This window comes from Ornithorhynchus anatinus, chromosome X1 (genome assembly GCF_004115215.2).
Source record: "Ornithorhynchus anatinus isolate Pmale09 chromosome X1, mOrnAna1.pri.v4, whole genome shotgun sequence".
Lineage (NCBI taxonomy): Eukaryota > Metazoa > Chordata > Mammalia > Monotremata > Ornithorhynchidae > Ornithorhynchus > Ornithorhynchus anatinus.
In genome coordinates this window covers 88071977-88097366 of record NC_041749.1, presented here as the reverse complement: position 1 = coordinate 88097366, position 25390 = coordinate 88071977, and the positions used below count along the sequence as shown (strand labels likewise).

The 25390-nt window shown below is 46.8% G+C and overlaps 1 protein-coding gene across 4 annotated transcripts in view; it reads left to right on the top strand.

The window, feature by feature from the left end:
• The window catches only part of PLXNA1 (plexin A1), a 243389-nt gene that overhangs the window by 130893 nt on the left and 87106 nt on the right, over window positions 1-25390 (top strand). For all 4 annotated transcript variants that reach the window (XM_029050206.2, XM_029050204.2, XM_029050202.2 and 1 more), the window contains exons 5-8: window positions 763-863; window positions 5810-5933; window positions 7063-7216; window positions 10184-10283. In XM_029050206.2, coding sequence (XP_028906039.1) covers window positions 763-863; window positions 5810-5933; window positions 7063-7216; window positions 10184-10283 — 479 coding nt within the window. The remainder of the gene's footprint in view (window positions 1-762; window positions 864-5809; window positions 5934-7062; window positions 7217-10183; window positions 10284-25390) is intronic.

Here is a 25390-nt window from a genome sequence, read left to right as displayed (position 1 = left end):
TCTGGTCATTTCAAATTTCTTTCTTTTTCCTTTTTTTTGGCTCCCCCCCCCCAATTTTGAATTAAGTTATCTCAAAGAGGGTTTGGGCCACACCGACTCATCCCAGGAAGCATCCCTCAAACTCAGCTGAAGGTATAAGGAGTCCAAGTGGCTCCTTATGGGGGCAGCCTGAAGCTTTGGCTAGGATCCAGAAGGATGGTCCCGAAGAGTCCTGGAGGAGACTGGGTCCCTCTTGTCCTGCAGCCTAGGCAGCTAGGACAGGGGCTCCCCTTCCTTCCCTCCGTTCGGGGTGGTGTAGAATCTCGCCTCCCCTCCCCCCTGCAATGATATATGGAGGGCAGATAATAGTCAGGCACTCCCCTTCCTCCCACACCTCCCCAACTAGGTCCAGGTCAGCAATATGGCATTTGCCCCTCTTGCTTACAGGCCTGAAATAATTGTTACAGGTTTATAAAACCCTGACTTTCTTTCCAGGCTGTATCATGTGGACTGGAAGGATCTGGGTTTATGTAGTCGAGAGGGCTGTGCTCTGGAATTTGGACCTAGCCTTGCTCCTGCATGGGGGCTTCATTTGCCTTATATCTGCTTGAAATCTTGCCTTCCTGCCTGCTCTGGCTACTGCCTTGAGCAAGTTTTGGTCCTGGTTGGGGCTGGCCCCTGAAGCATACGTGCCTCCCCTCCCCACCCCTCAAATCTACCAGTTTCCTCAGAGCAGGAACCTCATCAAAGTGACATTATCTCTTTCTTCCTCTCTTTCTACAGGTGACTCGTGTCCCCGTGGAGAGCTGTGAGCAGTACAAGACCTGTGAACTGTGTCTGGGCTCCAGGGACCCCCACTGTGGGTGGTGTGTCCTGCATAATATGTGAGTAGTTGCCGTGAAGTAGTTGGTCGTGAGTGGAGATCTGTAATGTCCATTCTGGTGACATTTGGATCTGGATCTGACTGTTGAAAGGTGGTTCGTACTAAGGTCGGGCCAGAACAGCCTATTCTTCCCCACCCCCAAATCTGCCTGCTGCTACATGCTTGGAGAGCTCTGTGTCCTCGCTACAAAGCCCAGAGGCACCTGGACTTGTGTCCCCTGTGTTCCCCTGGAAGGAAAATTAGACCCAGATAGGTGTCGAGCCCCTTACAAACCCACACTTCCGGAGCTGGGCTGGGCAAGACCCTGGATTTTCAACCATTGGAGGGCTATACCCTGTGGGCTGCTGGGTGAGGAGGAAGGTGGGGAGAGAGAACCATCAAACCCCTTTGCCTTCTCCATATTACAAGGGTGCAATTCTGGGTGCACCAAATGACCTGGTGATCTTTCTCCCAGACACAGGGATATGAAGAAGATGTTTTAACCTTAATAATAATAATTATGGTATTTGTTAAGTGCTTACTATGTGTCAAGCACTGTTTGAAGTGCTGTGGTAGATACAAGTTAAGTTGGACACAGTCCCTGTCCCAGGTGGGGATCTCAGATCTAAATAAGAGGGAAAAAAGGCATTTAAAAGAGGCACAGAGACGTTAAGTTACTTGCTCAAAGTCACCCATGGGGCAAGTGGCAGAGCCAGGATTAGAACCAAAGTCCTCTAACTCCCAGGCCCAGGCTTTTCTCACTAGGCCATGTGTATACCCCCTTCTAGACTGTAAGCTCATTGTGGGGATGAAATGTCACTGCTTACTGTTGTATCGTACTTTCCCAAGCACTTAGTATAGTGCTGTGCACACAGTAAGCGCTCAATAAATATGATTGAATGAATAAATGGATGAATGAGTATAACAGCCCTGCAGTCTTCTTTTCCTGCTTCAGGAAACTTGAACTTGTAGCCTCCTTAATTACAGTTCTCTTCCTTGTGCCAGGATCAGGGGCGCTTTGTCAGAGTTTTCGGTTGAAGATGATCTGTGTTCAAATTTTCCTAGGCCTCTCCCTGATCTTCATTAATGATGAAAATGCCCCAGGTTCTATGCAGTAAGCTCCTTGATTTAGATCAGAAGTTTCTTGAGGGAAGGAACCATGCTTTTGATTTTCCCCTGAAATTTTTAGAGCCTAGAACAGGGCTTTATCCACAGTGAGTTGCTATCATACTGTCGACAGGCTGACCGGCTGACCTGCAGACTCAGGCTCAGACTTCGTATGTCATTTAATAATAATAATAATAATGTTGGTATTTGTTAAGCGCTTACTATGAGCCGAGCACTGTTCTAAGCGCTGGGGTAGACATAGGGGAATCAGGTTGTCCCACGTGGGGCTCACAGTCTTAATCCCCATTTTACAGATGAGGGAACTGAGGCACAGAGAAGTGAAGTGACTTGCCCACAGTCACACAGCCGACAAGTGGCAGAGCTGGGATTCGAACTCATGAGCCCTGACTCCAAAGCCCGTGCTCTTTCCACTGAGCCACGCTGTTGTTATAATATTTATATTGCTGTGTACCCGTGTGTGTGTGTGTGTGTGTATAAAATTCTCAGTCTGTCCAAGCTAGATCTCATTCCATTACCATGCCCAGTGCCAGCTGTGAGAACCCAAAAGCAACTGGGATTTGCGATGGGAATCGGGTTAGTAATGTAGTTTTGAGTTCACAGGGTGGGGGATAAGAGAAATCCGGTGCGGAGTAATAACATTTTACACACATTCAGAAGTACTCTTACAGTAATGTGGCTGAAAAGAGATTGTGTGGTCCAGCAGTTAGCACAAAAGTGCTACCATGGGTGCCAACTCCCACAGGGGCAGTCATCACCACAGCTTTTGAAGCTGGACTCCCAGCTTCACTCCGTCGAGGTTTCTGACAAGAACCGGGAGTTTTCTATCAGGCCTGAGAAGACCCAAAATGGTGGCTTTCCAACCTGTTAGATCTTGGAGCCTATCTCTCCTCCCTTTTCACTCAAAATGAAAAGTGGATGCCATTTTGTGCCTGTGAGCCCCTTGAGAGTCTAATTCTCTCCCATGCGTTCTTTCCTAGTACTTAGCACGATCCTTTGCACACTGTCAGCACTTAGTAAATATTATGACTGCTACTATTAGTCAAGGTTTCTGGCATCATTGCTGACTCACTGGGAGACCATAGGTGATCCACATCTCTTCTTTCAATCAATCAATCAATTGTATTTATTGAGCATTTGCTGTATGTAGAGCACTGTGCTAAGCACTAGGGGAGACTAAAGGGGGAGGAGTCTTTGTGACTCAGTTTCACCCTTGGCAAATTTGGGAGAAAAATTCTTATCCTGAATGCTCACCTCCCCTCCACCCACCCCAAATATCATCTTTACTTGGGGTTTTGAGGATCCAGTTGGAAAACGTGTTAGTCTTAGCGAAGGTCTGGCTGTCTATCTGTGTGGAGTGCTTAATTAAACTCACGGACATGCATGTTCCTCCCCGCAGTTCAGGAGAGGTCAGAGTGGCTGCCAGGCCTGAGTTCTAGGGGACGGGGTCGCTAGCTTGGGAGATCAGCTCTGCTGATTGTTGCCAGGACCTTGTGCTGGCTGGGAATTCCTTTATTTGCTTCTTTACCAAGCTTAATTAAATTGCTCCCTTCTAATGAAATAATATCGTCACAGATAAAAGGGGCAAGGCTGACATAGCAGCTAAGAAGGAGCCCTACACCTGAGAAGGAGGTGCCAGGGGAGTTGGCCTGGCGTTGAAGCAGGTGGAACAGCTGCTTCTATGCCGATCTGATGGATGGAGGAGCTGAAGTGTGGCTGAGAGGGAGGGAGGAAGCCTGATGCTAAAGGGCTAGGGCAGATGGGGCTGGCAGGTGATGCTATTGAAGCAAGGGGCAGAGGAATAGCAAGCACCAACTTTTGCCTCCTTTCTCTGGAGTCTTGGAGGCAGTGACTGATGGGTCATTTATTCTCTGCTCAGGGTAGGCTTGTAGAGTATGAGGATTGGCAGAGCTGAGGTGGCTGGGTGGCAAGTTTGGGCCTAGAACTTGGGCCTCCTCACTCATCAGACCCATCCTCTTTCCACTAGACCTTGCTACTTGATCTGGGATGGATGGGTGACTGGGGAGCAGATTAGGTCGACTCCCAAGGCCAGTTTCTGCTGTTTGATTGGCCTTGGTCTCCTCTCGCTTTCCCCGTCTGCTAAATGGGTGAACAGACCCCGGTTCTTAAAAATGTCACTAGAATGAATGGTGACCTGGTTGGTGGAAATCTTAGCAGCTCTGAGGTCTTAGAGATAAGCACTGTGGGTGATGGCAGTGTTCTGGTTGTGTGACCCAGCAGAGCTCAGATAAGGACTGTTTAGGAACATCTCTGGCCCCAAGTTTATCTCCAGCTTGGGGATTCTGGCTCTTTAAAAGCAAAGAAAGTTTCCCTTGTCCACATGATTGTGCCGACTGCAATTTTTCTTAGTGGGCACCATGCCATACAGCCTGGCTACCCGCACAAGAAAGGGAATAAGGTCAGGTTGGTTTCACTGTGACCAGCCGTGCGGAGCATAGAAGACTGTTGGCCAGCTTGTATGGAGGGAAATTATCAGCATCTAATACCAAATGTTCCCGTGTTTCCCAGGCTGCAGTGATGGACGTAGCAGGGAACACCCTATTCCTGGAATCTGTCTCCGAGTCACTCAGAATGCCTGTTCATCAATAATAATAATGATATTAATTGATTCCATCGTATTTATTGAGCACTTGTTGTGTGCAGAGCCCTATATTAAGCACTTGAGAGAGTACAATACAACAATAAACAGACATTATCCCTGCACATGAGCTTACAGTCTAGAGGGAGAGACAGATATTAATATAAATAAACAAATTACAGATATGCACATGAGTGCTATGGGACTGGGAGGGGGGAATGTATCAAGGGAGCAAGCCAGGGCGACGCAGAAGGGAGTCAGAGAAAATGAAAGGAGGGCTTTGTTAGGGAAGGCCTCTTGGAGGTATTCGGAATTGTGGTATTTGCTAAGCTCTTCCTATGTGCCCAGCACTGGACTTGTTTGTATGCCAGTGCTTAGCACGTAGTGCTTAACAAATACCCAAATTATTAGTATTATTATTAAGATGATCAGGTCCCACATGGGGCTCACAATCTAAGGAGGAGGGAGAACAGGTATTGAATCCCCATTTTGCAGATGAGGGAACTGAGGCACAGAGAAGTGAAGTGATTTGCCCAAGGTCACACAGCAGGTAAGTGGCAGAACTGAGATTAGAACCCAGGTCCTCTAACTCCCAGGCCTGTGGTCCTTTCCATTAGACCCCCTCCACTCCAGGTGTCTCTCTGTACATTGCATTAGCCCAAATCACATCCTTATGTTTCTTTTATGTATGCCTTCCATTCCTCTGTCCCTTGCATTTTGAACTTGTTGCTATATTTGTTCATTTGGATCTGTCTAATCTCCCTCAACTGACTGTGGGCTTCTTGAGGCCTGAGATGCTGTGCTTCCTCAGACCCTTCCCTCAGCACCTAGGGGGTTTGGCCTAGGGTTGGGTGATCAGTCAGTACTGGTGACTGTCACAGATATGATCTCCTTTACCTTAGCACGGTCCTTGGGAGCGAGGAGGATTCAAGGGCTGTTGTCCCTACTGAGCAGCTGAGAAAAACAGGTCAAAGAGGCTAATGACATGTCGAGGGCAAACAAAGAGAGTGCTGAGCAGTCTCTCGCAGTGTCTCCTGTCTTCCCAGGCATATTCCACAAGGCCAACCTGCCTCAAGTCCTGGGAGACAGCCCTGAAAAGATTGTAGCTTTCTCCACTGCAGTGGTGAGAACTTGGTCCACAGATCCGGACCTTTCAGGGGTTTCCTTTGCCTTGTGCTCTCTCAGTGACTTTCTCTCTTCCTCTTTTTCCATTCTTCTTGCCCTCTGCTCCCGCCCCTCCCAAGCTGCTCAAGGAAGGATCGCTGCGAGCGGGCAGATGAGCCGCAGCGCTTTGCCTCTGACCTGCTTCAGTGTGTCCAGCTCACAGTGCGACCCAGGAATATCTCCGTCACCATGTCCGAAGTCCCGGTAAGTCGGCCCCAGCCTTCACAGCACCTTTTTTCTCGGGGTTTCAAGGTTTCTGAGCTTCCATTTGTGTATAGATTTTGATGGTTCCAAGAGCAGCGGCATCCAAAAAGGACCACAGGATGCTGAACATAGTTGGGAAGGGCGAGGTAACAGAGCGACTAGGTAAAACCACAGTCCACCTCCTTCTCAGGAAGGCCACGATGGTACAGAAAAAGGCACCCAAGATGGCTGGGTGGGTGGAGAAGCTTTCATATGAGGAGAAAGACAGAGGGGACTTGATTGAAGTTTACAAAGTTAGGAAGGGTGTGGGCTGAGCATACACAAGAATTGTTCACCAAATCAGGAAGAAAAGGACACCAATTGAAGTTGGAAGGCGGTAAATTCAAAATAAACTGAAGGTGACACCTATTCAGAGTGCAAATGGAATTCATTCCCACTGGTCATTCTGCAGGCTGAAAATATTGAAGATCCAAAAGGGATTCGTGATTCCTGGGCAAGAGATCCATATAATACTAATAACTGTGGTTTATTATGGCATTTGTTAAGCACTTTCTATGTGCCAAGCACTGGGGGAGGTACAAGATAATCATGCCGGGCACAATCCACATCTCATTAGAGGCTCACAGTCTAGGTAAGAGGCAAAACTGTTATTGAACCCCCCTTTTACAGGTGAGGAAACTGAAGCACAGAGAAGTGAACTGACTTTCTGAGAACTGCAGAGACTGGATTAGATCCCAGGTCATCTGACTCCCAGGACCATGCTCTTTCCACTAGACCATACTGCTTCCCATAGCCTTTAGTGGAGGAAAAGTTAGTAATATAGAGTGTAAACCAACCAACCAGTCAATCAATCACATTTATTGAGTGCTTGCTGGGTTCAAAGCGGTATACTAAGCACTTAGGTGAGTGCAATACAACAGAATTGATAGACAGGTTCTCTCCCACAAGGAGCCTAGAGTCTACACGACTTCTCCAAAAACCCTACTGGTTCCTTCGGAAACAAAATCCTGGCCTGGGTGGACCGAGGTCCTGCCCAGGAAATGACATTGCTCATGGACTTATAGTAAATGATTATTGGCTTTGGTGGGTTTCTGGTGTTACACTTTTCTCATCTTTTCTTTGTTTGCAGTTGGTTCTCCAGGCCTGGAATGTCCCTGATCTTTCAGCTGGAGTGAACTGTTCCTTTGAAGATTTTACAGAGTCAGAGAGCCGCATCGAAGATGGAAAGATCTACTGCAGCTCTCCATCATCCAAGGATGTCATCCCTATCACCAGGGGTCAAGGTGAGTACCACAGCTCCCAGGGTATCCTAGTATCCTTCTCTTCAGAGACCAGAGCCAGTATCGGTGGATGGAGTGACTCATCATTGCTGGTAGTATCCTCAGATTAGATCAAGAAAAATCGCCCATTGTGGTCTCTGTGTAAGGAGCATTGGGCTGGGAGTCAGGAGACTGGGTTCTATGCCCAGTCTTCACCCAGTGGACTCTGCTGAATGGAACCATGGGCAAATCACCTTTCACCTCTTAGAGCTCTGCCGAAATCCTGTATCCTGGCCAGTTCCAACTTCACCTCTGGGTAGGGCTGGCCCTAGGGTAAGGTTAATGGGGCATTTGTCCCTGGCTGTGGGGTCCACAGCCTCCCTGCCTAGTCTGGGACCAATCGGCTCCCGGCCTCATTCTGGTAGTGGCCTGAAGTTGTGAAAGGTCTAGAATGATTTGCATGGGTAAGTAGTTCCTCTCCTTAAAAGTGTTTTATCCCTGGCTGTAATATCGCAGTCCCCCTCGGGGGAAAAAAAATCTTACTTCTAGGACCAGTAAGGCCCATGGGCTCCTGGGATTAAATAATAATTTTGGTATTTGTTAAGTGTCTGGTGCATGCCAAGCACTATACTAAGTGCTGGGGTAGATAGAAGTAATCAGATCAGGCATGGTCCTTGTCCCACATGGGGTTCACAGTCTAAGTAGGAGGGAAATCAGTTGTTGAATCTCCATTTTACAGATGAGGTAACTGAGGCACAGAGAAGTTAAGTGACTTGCCCCAGGGTACACAGCAGACATGTGGCAGAGCCGGGATTAGAACCCAGGTCCTCTGACTCCCAGGATCATGCTCTTTCCTCTAGGCCACACTGCTTTTCTAAATCCCAATTAATGCATAGGAAATTCAAGGGATGCTCGGCTCCTTGTGCGTGCAGGGTGATGCCCTAATCACCTACTTGTTGGGAGCTGTAAAAACCAGTCACAAAATGGAGGGGTGATGGTGAGTGGTTTGGTGGGGAGGGGGCGAGGGGTGGAGGGGGCTGGGCTTCTCTCTGCTCCATTGTCTATTAAATGAGAGAGAGCTAACAACTGCTCTCAGCTTCCCAGGAGATTTAGGGGATAGTATGCAATCCATAGAAGACAAGCACGTTTTGTTATTCTTGCATGTGGAGGAAACGTGCACCCCTGTGGAAGTAAAGTGCTCACATAAGTAAGGTGAGCTAGAAGCCCAGGCCACAATCCTAGCAGCGTCTCACTCTTTGAGATCCACTCTGTCCCCTCTTAGTGTGGGAGGACTTCTAGCCCTTGAGCTAATTGTTCAAGCAAAGTAGCAGGGATGAGCTGGGCTGGACTTGGAGACTGTGGATTACCTGGCCTGGAACTTAGAATAATAATAATAATAATGTTGGTATTTGTTAAGCGCTTACTATGTGCAGAGCACTGTTCTAAGCGCTGGGGTAGATACAGGGACATCAAGTTGTCCCACATGAGGCTCACAGTCTTACTCCCCATTTAACAGATAAGGTAACTGAGGCACCGAGAAGTTAAGTGACTTGCCCACAGTCACTGACAAGTGGCAGAGCCGGGATTTGAACCCATGACCTCTGACTCCCAAGCCCGGGCTCTTGCCACTGAGCCACGCTGCTTCTCTAGTGAGCAGTGAGTCTCTCTGGAAGAGAGGATTTTACCCAGATAGGAAAGCTCTTTGTTTTTAAGATAGTGTACATATTACTGTCTTCCTTTGTAGGGTCAAATCTATTAGCAGTATTAATATCAGCAGTAATAACATTTCATCCTTTAGCTAAACTAAGCCTGAGGAGAAAATTGGATAAGTTTTTGTTTTTTTAAAAGCTCACAAATTTTTTTTTATCTGCATCCCAAGGCTGAAGATGAGTGGGAGAACATCTCTTCAGAAATAGCCTGAAACCAATGGGGAAACAATGACCCTCTGCCCCTGAACTGGGGTCAGGAAGTTCACCGCCAATCGGTCGGACCGATCTGTGAACTACTTCCCTTCTTGGGAAATAGTCCCTCCCACACAGGACATCTGCATGTGATCAGGACCTTGGTTTTGTAAGACTCCATCCCTGCTGCTGCCTCTGCCCCGACTTGATTTCCCTCCTTCCCGAGCCTAAATTCTGGGCCTGTGATATCATGGTTGATGGTGGCCATGATTTTTCTGAAGGCCCAGACAGAGAATCCTCTAGTTTTGACCTTTGCTTGGGGGACAGCTTCAGGAGCTGAACACATGTCCCTGTTTCCATGCAGATGGCCTTCAAAAGAAAGCACAAGGGGTGTTTTGCGGGGGGTGGGGGTGGGGGTAGAAGTTCAGCATATGATGAATATCTGAGCAGAACTCTCACTGAATGGATACAGTGTGTCCCATTGGCTTTAACTGCTCTTAAGCTGCTTAGAAAACATGATGGTGCATGTTCTGTGGGTGTGCATAACTTCAAGAGCTGTCTTGTTCCTTTCAACATTGCTCAGCCCTGCTGACCACATCCCCTCCCAGCTTTTAGGAGCATCATTGTGAGGATGAAGGGTTTATTTATTTATTTACCTATTTATTTCAGCTTCCTATTTCAGGATGCCGGAATTCATTTTATCAAGTCCCGATCTAGAGAAGAGGCTAGGTGGTCCAGAACAGCCCTATTCAGCCATCTGCTTGGGGTGGCATCTGGCCTGTGTCTGGGTCGTGGGTGGCCAGCTAACAGAGGCGTGTTTCGTGCTGCAGCAGGCCTGGCCTCCATTTTCTTGTTAAATATGAGCATTCCAAATACGCTGTCGTGTTTAGTTTTTGCAGCCTGAGAACACTCTTTAACCTTTGAAAATGATGGGGTGGGTGGAGGCTACTGAGCTTTATGATCATGTCCCCTTCCTCCAGTGTCCTTGAGGTTGAAAACCTTGTTCTACCTGGAATGGCATTAGTCGACGCTGGTAATTCAGGCTCTTCATCATGTGAGATCACAGTGTTCATCTGCTCTTCCATTTCAGGGGACAAGAGGGTTGTGAAGCTCTATCTGAAATCTAAAGAAACAGGGAAGAAATTTGCTGCTGTGGATTTTGTCTTCTATAACTGCAGCGTTCACCAATCGTAAGTGTCTCGGGATGGGTGGGAGGGGAGGGCTCAGGGTGCCTATATTGGAGAAGAAATGGTCTAAAAAGATCTAGGGGTGGGAGTTTCTGCGGAGGAGGCCAAATACAGCTAGGACCTGGCTGGCTGGCGGGCTGGGATTCTAGAGGAGGAGGTAAGCCCGATATGGCTCTTCTGTTTGACGGTAAGGAATCCACTGCCTCTGATGCTTCTTTGAGGCCAAAGCTCAGGCCCCAATAATTGTGTCGTTTGGGCAGCTTCCTTCTCTTCCCTAAGAAGTAACTCTTTTTGATCAACTACTTAGTTTGGAAGAGTTGACTACCACACTAGATAGGCTTTTTGGTACAAATGGCAGATTTTGGGGACCCAAGGAAAATCACATAGGGGAAATGTTCCCAAGATTGACTTCTTTCTCCTTGAGTCCTTCCTCCTTCAGTCTCTCTGATGTCCATCAGAATCATCCTTAATTATGCCAAATGCTAATAATAACTGTGTGTGTTAGGCATTTTCATTGAGACAAAAACTATACTAGATATAATACAATCAGATCAATTACAGTCCCTGACCCACATGGGGCTCACAATTTGAGCAGGAGGGAGAACAGTTATTTAATCCCCATTTTACAAGGTGAGGAAATTGAGGCACAGAGAAGATTACATAACGTACTCAAAGTCAAACAGCAAGCAAGTGGCAGAGGTTCACACCTAGGACCTAGGTCTCCTGATTCCTAGTATTGTGCCTCTTTCCACTAAGGCCATTCTGCTCCTCAAATGCTTACTATGTGCTAAGAGCTCGGGTTTTGAGATTGGCCACAGTCCCTGTCCCATACGGGGCTCATACTATTTTATGCCCATTTTACAGATGGGGAAACTAAACCCTAGAGAAAATAAGGGACCTGCCCATGGTCACATGGTAGATCAGTGGCAGAGTTGGGGTGTGAACTCCAGTCTCTTCACTCCCGATTCTGTTGGCCACTGCCAATGAAGTGTTGGAGAAATTTTATTTTGGAGTTGCTGTGGCAAGTCCTATATGTCGGCTACTTTTGGATTTCATGTTCTATTCTTTAGTGAGAAGATTTGGGATTCCTGAGCTTAGGGCTATCACAGGGTAAGAGAAGTGATAAAAATCAATGGCTGGGGAGTCAAGAGACCTGAATTCTAATCCCGGCTCTGTTACCTGCATGCTGTGTGACCTTGGGCAAGTCATTTAACTCTTTTGAGCCTCAGTTTCCTTATCTGTAAAATGGTGATAAAATAACTCACCTCTTCAACTCTAAAGACTGAGCCCCATAGGGAACAGGGACTGTATGTGATCTGATTGCACTGAATCTACACCAGTGCTTAGTACAGTGCTTGACTGAAAACTCGTCTCTACATTGTAAGCTTGTCGTGGGCAAGGAATGTGTCTACCAATCCATTGTATTGAACTTATTACAGTACTCTGCGCACATTCATATCTCAATAAATATAATTGATTGATTGGCACACAGTAAAGGACTTAAGAAATGCCACAGTTAATATTATATGTAGGTTACTGTCAATGTGGAAAAAGGCGAAAAACGATGACTCTGAACAGAAGTGTTGGAGAGAGAAATTTTATTTTGGTGGTGTAATTGAGAGTAGCAAGTCCTTTATGTTTTATACTTTTGGACTTCATATTCCACTTTTTAGGGAGATTTGGGATTGCTAAGCCTTGGGCTATCTCAGGGTAAAACATGATGTAATGCTTCAGTGGCATCGCCTAAATTCAGGAAGAAGGCAAGCGAACAGGAAACCAAACTGATTCCAGATATTTCAATTCTGCTTGCAGATAGGCAGTGGGCAAGAATTGTCTGGAGATCGACTGTTGTCTCTCTGTAGCTCCAGGTTTTCTATATTTTGGAGGGAAACCTGCAGAGTGCCATCGTTAATTGCTGTAGTTAGCCAAGTGTGCTTTCCAGGGATGCTAAGTGCCTCCCCCCCCCCGTTGACTTTTCAAATGGCTTGGATTTGACTATAGTTGTGGCAGTTTTCACAGTTGGAAAGCCAAGAGGTGGAGCCCTGAAATACATCTTCGCTGGAAAGAATCAGGCGAGAATTGTTTTCAGAAGTTTAGAAAATGATGCAAAATCTAGGCTCCAGGGGCAGAAGTCATTAAAATCAAGTTCTTTTTTTAATTCCCCAGTTTTAAGGAATCTGAGATTAAAAAAAGGATCTTGAAAAATGATCAGTAATTCAGGATTGTGCTTCAAACCACCTCACGCCTCTGCTTCTGAATTCAGCCAACAATTTAAAGGAAGCTTGTCACATTACAGTTTTGGGGAGCACTCAGGATTGTGGGTTATTTATGTCAGTGACCGCCAGGGTGGCGGAAGCAAGAAAATCCCTGTTAAGTTTGAGCTGGCACCGAGCTAGTGGCTGTGTTTTGGTGGGCAGAGGAGGATGAATCGGAGCAGGCCAGGGTCCGCCTTAATCCTTATTTTGCACATCTGGTCTAGAACTTCTCAGGGAAAATCTAATGACACCTGGCCCCTTGGGGAGGTGGATCCTGTAGCGGACATGAACCGCCTGAAACCCTGGGATCCTGAAATGACCAGAGGCACCGGGGCTGCTGCCAACTCTGTCCTCGGGAGAGCCCCTTGCGGGACCGGTCCCAAACCAAGGCCATTGTAGGACCACCAGAGGAAAACGGAGCCTCCACCGTTGGCTCACACTTCTGGCTGCTGGGCGGGGACTGGTCAGCAGCTGGGAAGGGGGGATTAGAATTCCAAATGACCCAGGGGAATGGGAGAAGTGTTCAGTAACAAACAGATTGATGATCGGTTGGGAAATGTGGAAGTCATAAACTTAAGGGGGAAAACAAACTGCAGAAAACAAAATGGAGGTTGCAGCAGTCCTTTGCTGATGTGATGGAGGCGTTCTTTAGAGAGCTTGTTACAGGCAAAATAGGGATGTGTATGCTAGTGTTTCAGTGGGAAATAGTAATGGGGGAAATGGTTGCACCCTACCCCCATCAAACTCCCTTTTAACCCCATGCAGCAGTTATTTATGGAAATGTGCATAGCTAAAAGTCAAATATAAGAAAATGATTTATTTTTGTTCCCTAACGACATGAATAGCATGCCTCCTCTCTTTTTTTTCTTTTTTTTTTTTTATTCAATCATTGAAGAGTTCCCAATTCACCAGTTATCTTCCCAGGTAAATTGCTTGAGTTTTGCACTTATTTTTCCCAATGATTCGGCATTTTGACGTATCGATCATCTACTAGATTTGTACGCACGGCCAAGAGCCGATGCGGTTTCACCATGCACCAATCTCCTCAATATTTCCGTCCTCCTTTCTAATGATAATCATTTCCTTGGCTTTTTATTCATCTTTTCTGTTGATGGAGTTAATGTGTGGTTTTTTGATGCCATAATGCTGCCTTTAGAGGTGCTGTATGCCAAAATACTGTAAAACAAAAATGATTTCTTGGAAAACACACATTCATGATTCAAACCCCCACGCATTTGAGTTCATGCTTCATCCATAGTTGCTCTTGCTCTGCAGCTGAAGTACACAATGAGCAAGGCCACTGGACCTAATTCTCTGTCACCCTCCCTTTATTTTTTTCATTATTCTGATTTTTTTTCCTAAGCTATTCACGTGCAAATCGTCCTCGGCTTGCAAATTTTTGGTGTTAAAATCATTCAGATGTGAAATTGGTGCTATAGAGACCAGGTTTTGTTAGGGACCACTGTATCTAATTATGTGTCAGGATTGCTGAAAACGACCTCAGGGTTATAGTGGATAACTGAGTGATCATGAGTCAGCAATGTAGAACTATTGTTTAAAAAACACCCAACAAGACCCTGGGATATGTAAATATGAGTAGAGCATCTAGCAGTGTGAGGAAACCATAGTATTCCACATCATTCAGTGGATTCAAGGATGTGTCCATTTTGAGATTCTCTGATTCAAGAGGGATGGAGAAGCCTGGAGCGGATGCAGAAGTGTTTTTTCTTTGTCTTTTTTAATGGTATTTGCTAAGTGTTTAATAATGTTGGTATTTGTTAAGCGTTTACTATGTGCAGAGCACTGTTCTAAGCGCTGGGGGAGATACAGGGTAATCAGGTCGTCCCACGTGAGGCTCACAGTTAATCCCCATTTTACAGATGAGGTAACTGAGGCACAGAGAAGTTAAGTGACTTGCCCACAGTCACACAGCTGACAAGTGGCAGAGCCGGGAGTCGAACCCATGACCCCCGACTCCGAAGGCCAGGCTCTTTCCACTGAGCCACGCTGTTTATATGTGTCAGGCACTGTACTAAGTGCTTGGGTAGATACAAGCTATTTAGGTTGGACACAGTCCAGATCCCACATGGGGCGCACGATCTTAGTCCCCATTTTACAGATGAGGTAATTGAGGAATAATAATGTTGGTATTTGTTAAGTGCTTACTATGTGCCAAGCACTGTTCTAAGCACTGGGGTAGATACAAGGTAATCAGGTGGTCCCATGTAGGGCTCCCAGTCTTCATCCCCATTTTACAGATGAGGTAACTGAGGCACAGAGAAGTTAAGTGACTTGACAAACGGCAGAGCTGGGATTAGAACCCATGACCTCTGACTCTCAAGCCCGGGCTCTTTCCACTGAGCCATGCTGCTTCTCAGAGAAGTTAAGTGACTTGTCCAAGGTCACACAGCAGACAAGTGGTGGGAACCTAGGTCCTTCTGATCCCCAGCCTCATGTTCTATCCACTAGGTTACACTGCTTCTTGAATTCCACCAAAGTGATCAAAGCCTTGGGTAAACAAAACATCTCTGGAAAGGCCAAAGGAAGTATGATTGTTTAGCGAGGATGAGAAGTCGAATGGTGACTATATTGTCTGGCATCCAAAGGATTATTTGTGTACATCCCCACTGAGGACCAAACAAAGGAAATGTACTTCAGCTGCATCATGAGGGATGGAGATTAGACTGTAGGAAGAATTTCCTGGAAGAGTTAAACATTGCAAGGTGTCACTGATGGTGCTTTGGCTATCTACTTGTCTACCAGATCTTTAAAAGCATATGTATAGATATATGCTATAGTATATACATGGAGCATATATATGTAGTTATGTGTGTCTGTGTATCTATACATGCATACATATATATATATTATATATATAGTATATATTTATGGATGTGGTGTCTTTTCATTCTTGAAGATGTCAATGGCAGTAAAATGAATCAATAGGTGATGTCATGTTTGTTGTTTTCGGTGTCTGGTGCAGTTTTGCTTTTTTTCTCCTTGTCTCATGATACTTAAAGAACTTTTGCTCAAAAAGTCTCTCCTTTCTTGGCTTGCAAAGCGCCATGCTGGTTTTATCTGGAATTTGACTTGGTTTTCAACTGGGGCATAGTGCCTCGTTTGAAGCCTTACTCTGCTTTACCTTAAAATGGTTCCCCTGCCTTCTTGGCTTTTGGTTTCCCAATTGCGACCCACTGCGCTGCCGTTGTTTGGGTAGATTACTGTAGCCCATTGTCCTCAGATGTTCCACCCAGGGCAGCTATGTTGAGGCGAGCTGTGTTGAGGTGACACAAACTGGGTTCCGGGACTTCATTTATGATCCTATCTTGTCATCTGATGTTGAGTGTAGCCTGTATGTGCCACAGATGGAACTGCTCAAAGAGTCAGATATGGTGCCTGTGGGGAATCTAGGCCTCATAGCTGTAGAGAAGGTTAGATGGAATTGTTAATAATAATAACAAGAATAATAGTAGTTGTTAAGCGCTTACTATGTGCCAGACACTAGACTAAGCACTGGGGTAGATACAAGCTAATCAGGCTGGACACAGTCCCTGTCCCACATGGGACTCTCAATCTTAATCCCCATTTTGCAGATGAGGTAGCTGAGGCGCAGAGAAATGAAATGACTTGCCCCAGGTTACACAGCAGACAAGTGGAAGAGCTGAGATTAGAACCCAGGTCCTTCTGACTCCCAGGCACGCTCTATCCACTAGGTCAAGCTACTCCTTTGTAGACCTTTGGTTTGGACTGGCAGGCTGAGACCATCCTGCCACCACACTGCTAGAGACTCTCCAAAAGGATGTGCTGCCTTACAGCACTTAGAACAGTGCTTGACACGTAGTAAGTGCTTTGCAGAGTAATATTTCTTTCTCATTGGTCAATGGGCTGCTTAGGTAACAGAATTTTGTAACAGCATTTAGTACTGAGGCCAATGTTGATTTTGGTTGGGTGTCTGGCTGATATGGGCTGTTGGCTGATACATTTCCTTGATTTTCTTTTGACTTACTATCAATTGCAACACCTGGCTGATTGGGTGAAGTGGTTTACAATAATTTCAATAATTTGCTTATCTTCTTGGAAGTACGCCTCTAGGTTGCAGTCATGTGCATACAGCGTTTTTTTTCATGGCTATTTTTGGGACTTCAGATGATGCTCAATGTTTGTTGAGGTGGAAGGGTTTCTCAGAGAGAGGGAAGCATATTCTAACACCTGCAGCCAGGTCTCTTGGGCCAAGATCCAGCGTGGCTGCAAAGAAGAATAAATTGAACAGGACCAAGTCCATTGTGTATCTCTGCTTTACCCCAGCGGCTATATCATCACTGGTATTTACTGAGCACTTACCATGTGCAGAGCACTGTACTGAGCACTTGAGAGAGACCAATACAACAGAGTTGGTAGTCACATTCCCTTCCCACAACAAGCTTACAGTGTAGGTGGGGAGACAGACATTAATATAAATAAATAATTTAGAACAGTGCTTGGCACATAGTAAGTGCTTAACAAATACCAACATTATTCATTTACAGTGTATCGATATGCACATAAGTGCTTTGAGGCTGAGGATGGGGCGAATAAAACATCCAAAGGTCACAGATCCAAGTGCAGAGATGATGCAGAAGGGAGAGGGAACCGGAGAAAAGAAGGCTTTAAACAGGAAAGACCTCTTGGAGGAGATGTGACCTTAGGGAATGATCAGATACGGGGAATGAGCACCCTTCTCTGAGACCGTAGGCTGTGTCATCATGAAACAGTGTCAGAATCATAACTTTTCAGGAAATCCAAATTTACCAAGCAACCACTAGAGTCTGGATTGACTGATGCTGTCAAATGCTTTTGTAGAGAGGTACTGGTGCTGTTTCTTACACTTTTATTGTATCTTCTGGGCTGCCAAGTTCATGTCCACTGGGTAACGCTGTGATCTGAAGTCACATTCTGATTCGAGAGGCATTTGCTTGATAATGTTCTTCAGTTGCCCATCAAGGATGTTCTGGAAAGGATCTTGCAGACCATAAACAGTGATGGGATGCCTAAACTGTGAACCCGTTGGGTAGGGATTGTCTCTGTTGCCGAATTGTACTTTCCAAGCACTTAGTTCAGTGCTCTGTACGCTGTAAGAGCTCAATAAATACGATCGAATGAATGAATGCCTTGATAATCATCTTTCTTCTTGAGTTGGTGATAATCAAAGTGTCCCTGAGGTCCTGAGATATTTCCTCCATGTTCCATGTTCCATGTTCCATGTTCCATGTTCCTCCATGTCTTTAAGCAAGGAGTCCCTTTCTACGCCTGTAGATCAATCATTGGTATTGAACTAAGCACTTGGGAGAGTACAGTAGAATGGGTAGACACAATCCCTTCCTGCAAGGAGCTTGCACACTATAGGGGGAGATAGGCATGAAAATTGATTACAGATGGATATTACCTAAGTGCTGTGAGGGTGGGGTGAAAATCAAAGTGCTTACAGGTTACAGACCCAAGTGCATAGGCAACACAAAGGGAAGGCATATAGGGGAAGTGATGCAGAAGAGAGGGCTTAAGTCAGCCTCTTGGAGGAGTGTGATTTTAGTAAGTCTCCGAAGGTGGAGAGCATGGTGATCTATCTGATAGGAAGGGAGAGGAAGTTCCGGGTCAAGGGGAGGACGTGGGAATCAGGTCCAGGTGCTTTTCCATTTTTCATGGCTGATTGCTGGAGTGACTTCAGTAGTTGGGACAAATACCCCGTGTTTGCATTTTGGGAGGCTTTCTGTGCTTCAAAAGACCTCATCTTCAGTAGTAGAGGGTGCATGGAGAAGAATGTTGAAATTTTCAGGAGTCCCTCCTTGTCTGTGATGAGGCTGAGGCCATTTTCACTCTTGAGAGAGATCCTGTATTCACGATGGCATATATCGGGCCTGATGATGTCTTTATTGTTGCGTAGAAGTTCTTGATTTCACGGTGCTCTGCATAGCTCTGAATCACATCTCTTTTGGCATCCCACCCTCTGTCTTGCCTGTTCCTTAACTTGATTTGCATGTCATGACCTAGGTTTCCATAAGCCTTTTTTTTGTCTAAATCATGAGCTGATGCAAGGTGGTGTTGTGTAGTTCTTTTATACTTGCATGTGAACCTTTCTCTTCTGAATAGAGTCCTTTGGATGATCTTGCTTGAAGGCAGAGGTGTGGACTAAAGTAATCAGCTTGCCAGTCTAGTGATGGAAAGCTGCTCTCTGGAGAGGACAGTGTAATAGAGTTGATGGACACGAGCCCTGTCCACAAGGAGCCTACAGTCTAGATCAATCTCGTTCACTCTTGCCAGGTCTCCGGGTGACGGAGATTACCCTGTCCATTAACAGATGGGGAAGTAGAGGGCCCTAGTGCAACAATATGGCAGATCAGGGGCAAACACAGGCTCTTTTCCACATCTCTTGCTTTCTAGCCCAGGCTCTCATCCATGTTACAGCAGCCTGAGGCAATCTTAATGTTGGTATTTGTTAATGTTGGTATTTGTTAAGCGCTTACTATGTGCCGAGCACTGTTCTAAGCGCTGGGGTAGACATAGGGGAATCAGGTTGTCCCACGTGGGGCTCACAGTCTTAATCCCCATTTTACAGATGAGGGAACTGAGGCACAGAGAAGTTAAGTGACTTGCCCACAGTCACACAGCCGGCAAGTGGCAGAGCTGGGATTCGAACTCATGAGCCCTGACTCCAAAGCCCGTGCTCTTTCCACTGAGCCACGCTGCTTCTCCAATCTTGCCAGAGTGAACCCCAGGAGAGCTTCCTGGTGGTTATTCTCCAGACCTGCAAGCTTCCTCAGTTGGGTGCTTACGAATTCTGGGACCTTATCTCCAGTTTCCTCCTGTCTTTCGCTGCTGAGGAGGCAACCAGAGATTGTTCTGCTGTATGACCATGGAGTTTTGGAGCCAAATCTCCAATGACTGGTACTTTACAAGGACCTTGCTCACTGCAACTGAAGGGCCGTGGGGCCAGCTGGAAAGGACATGGACCTGAGGGGCAGGAGGGTTAGGTTCTCATCTGAGTTCTGCCACTAGCCTGCTGAGTGCCCTGGGGCAAGTCAGTTAACCTCTCTGGGTCCCAGTTTCCGCAACTGAAAAATGGAAATGATAATCCAGATCTCTCTCTCTTGGTCATAGAGGTGATGTGAGGGCAAACAGATAATGAACGTGAAGGTGTTCTGGAAAAGTAAAAATGCTAGACCGACTAGAAGTAATTGTATTGAGTAGAGGAGGGCAAAGGGGTCACCTGCTGCTTAGGAGAATGGAAGCAGCATGGAATAGTGGATAGAGCACAGGCCTGGGAGTCAGAAAGACATGGGTTCTAATCCCATCTCCACCACTTGTCTGCTGTGTGACCTTGGGCAAGTCACTTCACCTCTCTGTGCCTCAGTTACCTCATCTGCAAAATGGGGACTAAGACTGTGAGCCCCACGTGGGACAGGGACTGTGTTCAACCCGATTTGATTGTATCCACTCCAACACTTAGTCCAGTGCCCGGTACATAGTAAACGCTTTACAAGCCCCATTATCATCATCGTCGTCATCATCTATACTCACAAATCGGTTTTCGTGATCGCAGATCGAACTGCTAACTTCAGTCATCCATCTAGCAAGGAGAGTTGTTGGTGACAGTTGGGAAGAGAGCCTTAGGCAAAAATGTAGATGAATCAGAACAACCCATCACCACCACCACCACATAAACAGCAGCTTAATTGCATGTTCTTCCTGCTAGGACCATGTCTGGAAATAATCCCGTGTAAATAGGCAGCCCAGGTTAGGGGTTGCTCAGTCACTCAAGCATCAGTGCTATTTGGGCATCCTGTCTTTGCTTCCATCTTTCTCTATTATTGCTGGAGCCTTGGCTCTTGATTTTCAAGTAGGTGAAGGAAGCAGCAAATTGGTTTTTTTTAGACCATAAGAATACAAATACAATTGTGGTGAATATAGGGGCAGCCACAGGACTTAGACAAACTACCTCAAGTGCAGGATGACAAGGAAGGAAACTGAATCTGCTGCAAGGAAAGATGCATTAGCTACTCGAGCACTGGTACTCAGGTCTGGCTGAACATCCCACTGGGGACCTGATGTGGAGCCACAGTTTTTCCATTCTATAAACAGTAGGCTCATGCAAACGTCTCAGAGGAAGTCTGAGGCCCAGGGAGCCAAACTAGCCAGTTAACATGAAGATTGCAATTTCTCATTTGCCAAGTCATTAGGAGAAGTTACATTTTAGGATCACAGGACTGTCGCTCAACCATTTGGCTTAGCAGTAGATCAGTCAATCGGTTGCACTTACTGAGCACTTACTGCGTGTACAGCCCAGCACTAAAGGCTTGGGAGAGTACAATAAAATGAAAGACACAGTCCCTACCCTCGAGGAACTGACAGTTGAGTTGGGGAGATAGTCACTTCAATAAATTACAGATGGGAGGAAGTAATAGAGTATATAAGGAACTGACAGTTGAGTTGGGGAGATAGTCACTTCAATGAATTACAGATGGAAGGAAGTAATAGAGTATATAAGGTATGTGCATAAGGACTATGGGAGTTGTGGGAACTCAAGTGCTTAGGCGTCTTGGAAGGGTAGGTGGAGGATAGAAGGTGAGGAGATGAGAGATTCATCGGGAAAGGCCTCCTGGGAGAGATGTGATTTCAGAAGGGCTGTGAAATACTCACATGGGACTAGGAGTTACAGCACTTGAGTTCTGTCTTTGGTGATGTCTTTTGTGGGTAAGTGGCAAGGAAGAGCCAGAGAAAATTTCACCTCAACCAGAGGTGGTAAAATGTGGGATTCGATATCCCAGAAAGATGGGTGGGCCAAATACATCAACAGGTTCAAGTGGGCTTCGGGCACATTCATAGGTGAGAGTTTCAAAGAGGATTACTAGAGTGGAAGCTTGATGCACCCAACTATGAGGATGGATGTCAAGGTGGGTAACTCTCACATGGTTCTCCCTTGCATCCTACTGCCAGTATTAGTATTAACAGGATTTATTGAGCATATACTGAGTGCAGAACAAGAACCCAAGTGCTTAGGGAATGAGTAAAAGAAGCATGACACAATACCTCTTAAGCATGACACAATACCTCTTCCCACCCAACCCCTGCCTGCTACCTGACTTTCACTGTCAACAGCACCACCATCTTCCCTGTCTCACAAGCCCATAACCTCGGCGTTATTCTTGACTCATCTCTCTCATTAGTCAATTCACATATTCAATCTGTCATCAAATTCTGTCAGTTTAATTTTCTCAACATCTCTAAAATCCACCCTTTCCTCTCCATCTACACTGCTACCTTGTTAATCCAAGCACTTATCCTATCCTGCCTTGATTTCTGTATCAGCCTCCTTGTTGACCTCCCTGCCTCCTGTCTCTCCCCTTGCCAGTCCATACTTCACACCGTTGCCTGGATCTTTTTTCTCTAAAAACGTTTAGTCCATGTTTCACCTCTTATCAAGGACCTCCAGTGGTTGCATCAAACAGAAACTCCTTACCATAGGCTTTAAAGCACTCAATCAACTTGACCCTTCCCACCTTACCACCCTGATTTACTACTATGACTCAGCCCACACACTTCTCTCCACTGATGCCAACCTACTACCTTGCTGCTGATCTCTTGCCCAAGTCCTGCCTCTGGCTTGAAACTCCCATTTGATATCTGACAGACCATCACTCTCCCTACTTTCAAAGCCTTTAGTAAAAGCACATCTCCTCCAAGAGGCCTTCCCTGACTAAACCCTCATTTCCTCTTCTTCCATTCTCTTTTACATCAAGCTTGCACTTTGATTTATATCTTTTATTCACTCCTCCCTCAGCCCTGCAGCACTTATGCACATATCCGTAATTTATTTATATCAATGCCTGTCTCCTCCTCTAGATGGTAAGCCTGTTGTGGACAGGGAACATGTCTATCAACTCTGTTATGCCATCCTCTCCCTAGCGCTTAGTGCAGTGTTCTGTGCACAGTAAGTGCTCAATACATACAACGTTGATTAAGGAGTTTTCAATCTAATGGGATAGATGGTAGGCAGAAATTGGCAAATATATAATGGTCAAGGGTGAGGGACTATATCTAAACAAATTAGCCACAAAGAGTTGCCTACCTGAGTACTGAGGGGGATTCATTAGGAAAGGCCTTCTCGAGGAGGTGGCCATTTAGAGGGGCTTAGGAAGAAGGGAGGGGGCCATGGTAGGATGAAGCTGAAGGGGTTGAGCAGTAGGTTAGAGATGGGAGCTTTGAAAGCAGGAGATAATTAGGAATCAGAGACAGAACACTGGCTGGATGGACCATTGGCCTGTCCAGTAATGTCATTACTCATGGTTGAATATTCCTTGATCATTTGAAAGGGCCGCCTAGGAAGTTTCAAGTTGACCAGATCCAGCGTGGTTCCTGAAGGTTAATGATGGATAGGAGCTGCTGAGAGGCTACATTGCCCAGAATCAGGACTCACTTGTAGAAAGAGATGCCCCCAAGATGAAGAGGGATGGTCTCTGGCTTATTTGGACCACAAAAGTGGTTCTTCAGAATGGAGTGGGAGTCGGAAAACAGGGCCCAGAGAATGGCTCCATGTAAGATTCTTCAGGTTGTTCCAGTTGGAATGGAGCCAAGCAGCCTCCCTGGGCTTAATGGTGATTTGATTACTTGAGAAAGGCCTGCAGCACCCCCGCCTTTGACCCCTTGTCAGCTGACAAGTAACTGAGGCTTCCTGGTGGCTAGCTGCGTGTTCATGGGACCATTTCTGGGGAGGGCACAGGGGGAATCCCAGCCTCGCTCCCTAGATAATCCGTGACCAGGTAGAAAGAAAGGGTAGGTCAGATCCCATGGTGGAAGGTCCAGGGAGGTCTGTTGCCCTTCCGAATGGGCTGCTACTCCCTTCCTCAAATGATGTTCTGGAGCACAGAAGTAGATCAGAAGTTAGGGTGCCCATGAGGGCACTTTAAAAAACTGGACCCCAAGTCACATGCAGCATCTCCTGATGCTGATATGCCGCTGCCATTTTTACCAAAGTCTTCTCGATTTGGCCCAGATTAGCAGTTGTATCTCACCCTCACAATCGCTTCAGAGCATTTACTTCCCCTCCCAGGTGTCTATGAACTTGGACGCCAATTCCAAACCACGGAACTCAGAAGCGGAAGTTGCATCAGAGGAAGACTGGATATGAAAGCATCCAGTACCTGCAACCACTCCCTGGGGAGATGTAGTGTAGAGAAAACAACAGCAACAGCTCATTCCAGTTCATTTCCTCCTGGGAGGTCCCAGCATAAGTCTGGGCGCTGAGCACATGTTGCTTGCAAACCTGGACTATTATCACATTTAATACAGTATTTGGGACCTAGTAAGCACTTGGCAAATACCATTATTATTTTTCCTATTTACATACTCTTTCCCCCACATAGCCCTGCTGGGCCATCGGTGTGCTCCTGTAGCCAGGCAGTGGTTGATGCCATCAGAGTCCTTTGTTCCCCCTGGTGGGACAAAGCAGCTATTTTGGCATAGCCGCCTCCCTGCGGCTGGAATCCAGGGCTTGGATGCTGGATGGAGGCGAGGCATCAGAGGTGGATCTTTGCTGGACTCCGGAGTGCAGGGGGTTGCATCCTGGGTTCCTCCTGCTAAGGGGCTGAATCCTGGGAAGCAGGAGGGGAGGAAGGTGCGTAGGGAGGATTGGCTTGCGCTCCACCTGCCGCTCGAATCCAGGAAGCACGTGGCAGGGGAGAGGGGAGCCAGAACCCAGGGATCTGACCTCCGAGGAGAGGGGCAGGGGTTGTCATCCCTGCAGCCGTTGGAGCTCGAACTCTCTGTGTGGTGAGCATGCCCTCTCTCGGGCAACCACCCTCCCCTGCCGTGGGCATCTCTCGCCCACATCCCGGTCCTTGGGGGAGCTGAGCCCTCTCCCCTCCCCCTCCCACCACTGCAGAGGTCACCTGACCTTGTCCCAGGGGAGTCCCTCCTCCTTCCCCCCAGTCCCCGCACCCACGGCTGTGATCCTGGGCCTTAACCTACAATGTGGCCAGCGTAGCCCCGGTCGATGGTCACTGCCACCCTCATCATCGGGCAGGGGGTCACCCCGGGCAGAAGCTATCTGCCTGGGTTAACAGTACCAAATCTGTATCGGGCAGGGAGAGACCAGCTGAAAAGCAGGTTGTCTCTTCTAAAACTGGAGGAATGGCTGCCCTACCAGAAGCTGAGACCTAAGTGGGAGGTTGAGAGATTTCAAGGAAAAGAAGATGATTAGCAGGAGAAGCAGAGGCTGGTTAGTTTTGCTGTTCAGAATGATCCCTTTCTAGAGGATAGCAGCAGCGGCTCCGAATCCTCAGAGGATTCCATGAATGCTGTCTTATTATCTCTGTCTAGGGCTCAGATGGTTTAAGCCCTGGGGCTTATGGAAGCTCTGGAATCAGTAATTCTCCTTTTAAGATGGCCCTGGGAAACTGCAGAGCTTGGTGGGAGGAGTAGTGCTCAGCTTTGTCTCCAACTTGGTAGGAGAAGTTGTTTTCCCTCTCTGAGGCTTAGTTTCCCCATCTGAGAAATGGGCAGGTGATAATCAGGCAGGTCGTTCCACCATGAATCTGCCGTTCTTCTAAGGGATGCGAGCTGGGGTGATGCGAGATGGGGAACTGCCCCCTTTTTTCCCTGCCTCTTTATCCCCTAACTTACATCATCCCGTGACTGGTTGAGTTGCTCTCGCATGCTCTTGGAGGGAACTGGACTCGATTGGATCTCATCCACTCAGACTGGCCCAAGGTCCATGCTGCCATTTTTTCCATTTATCTTCCCCGACCCTCGCCCTCTCTCCCACTCACCTCTAACTTTGCTGATACTTCTGGTGCATGCGAGCCGTTTCTGCTCTCACACCAGATT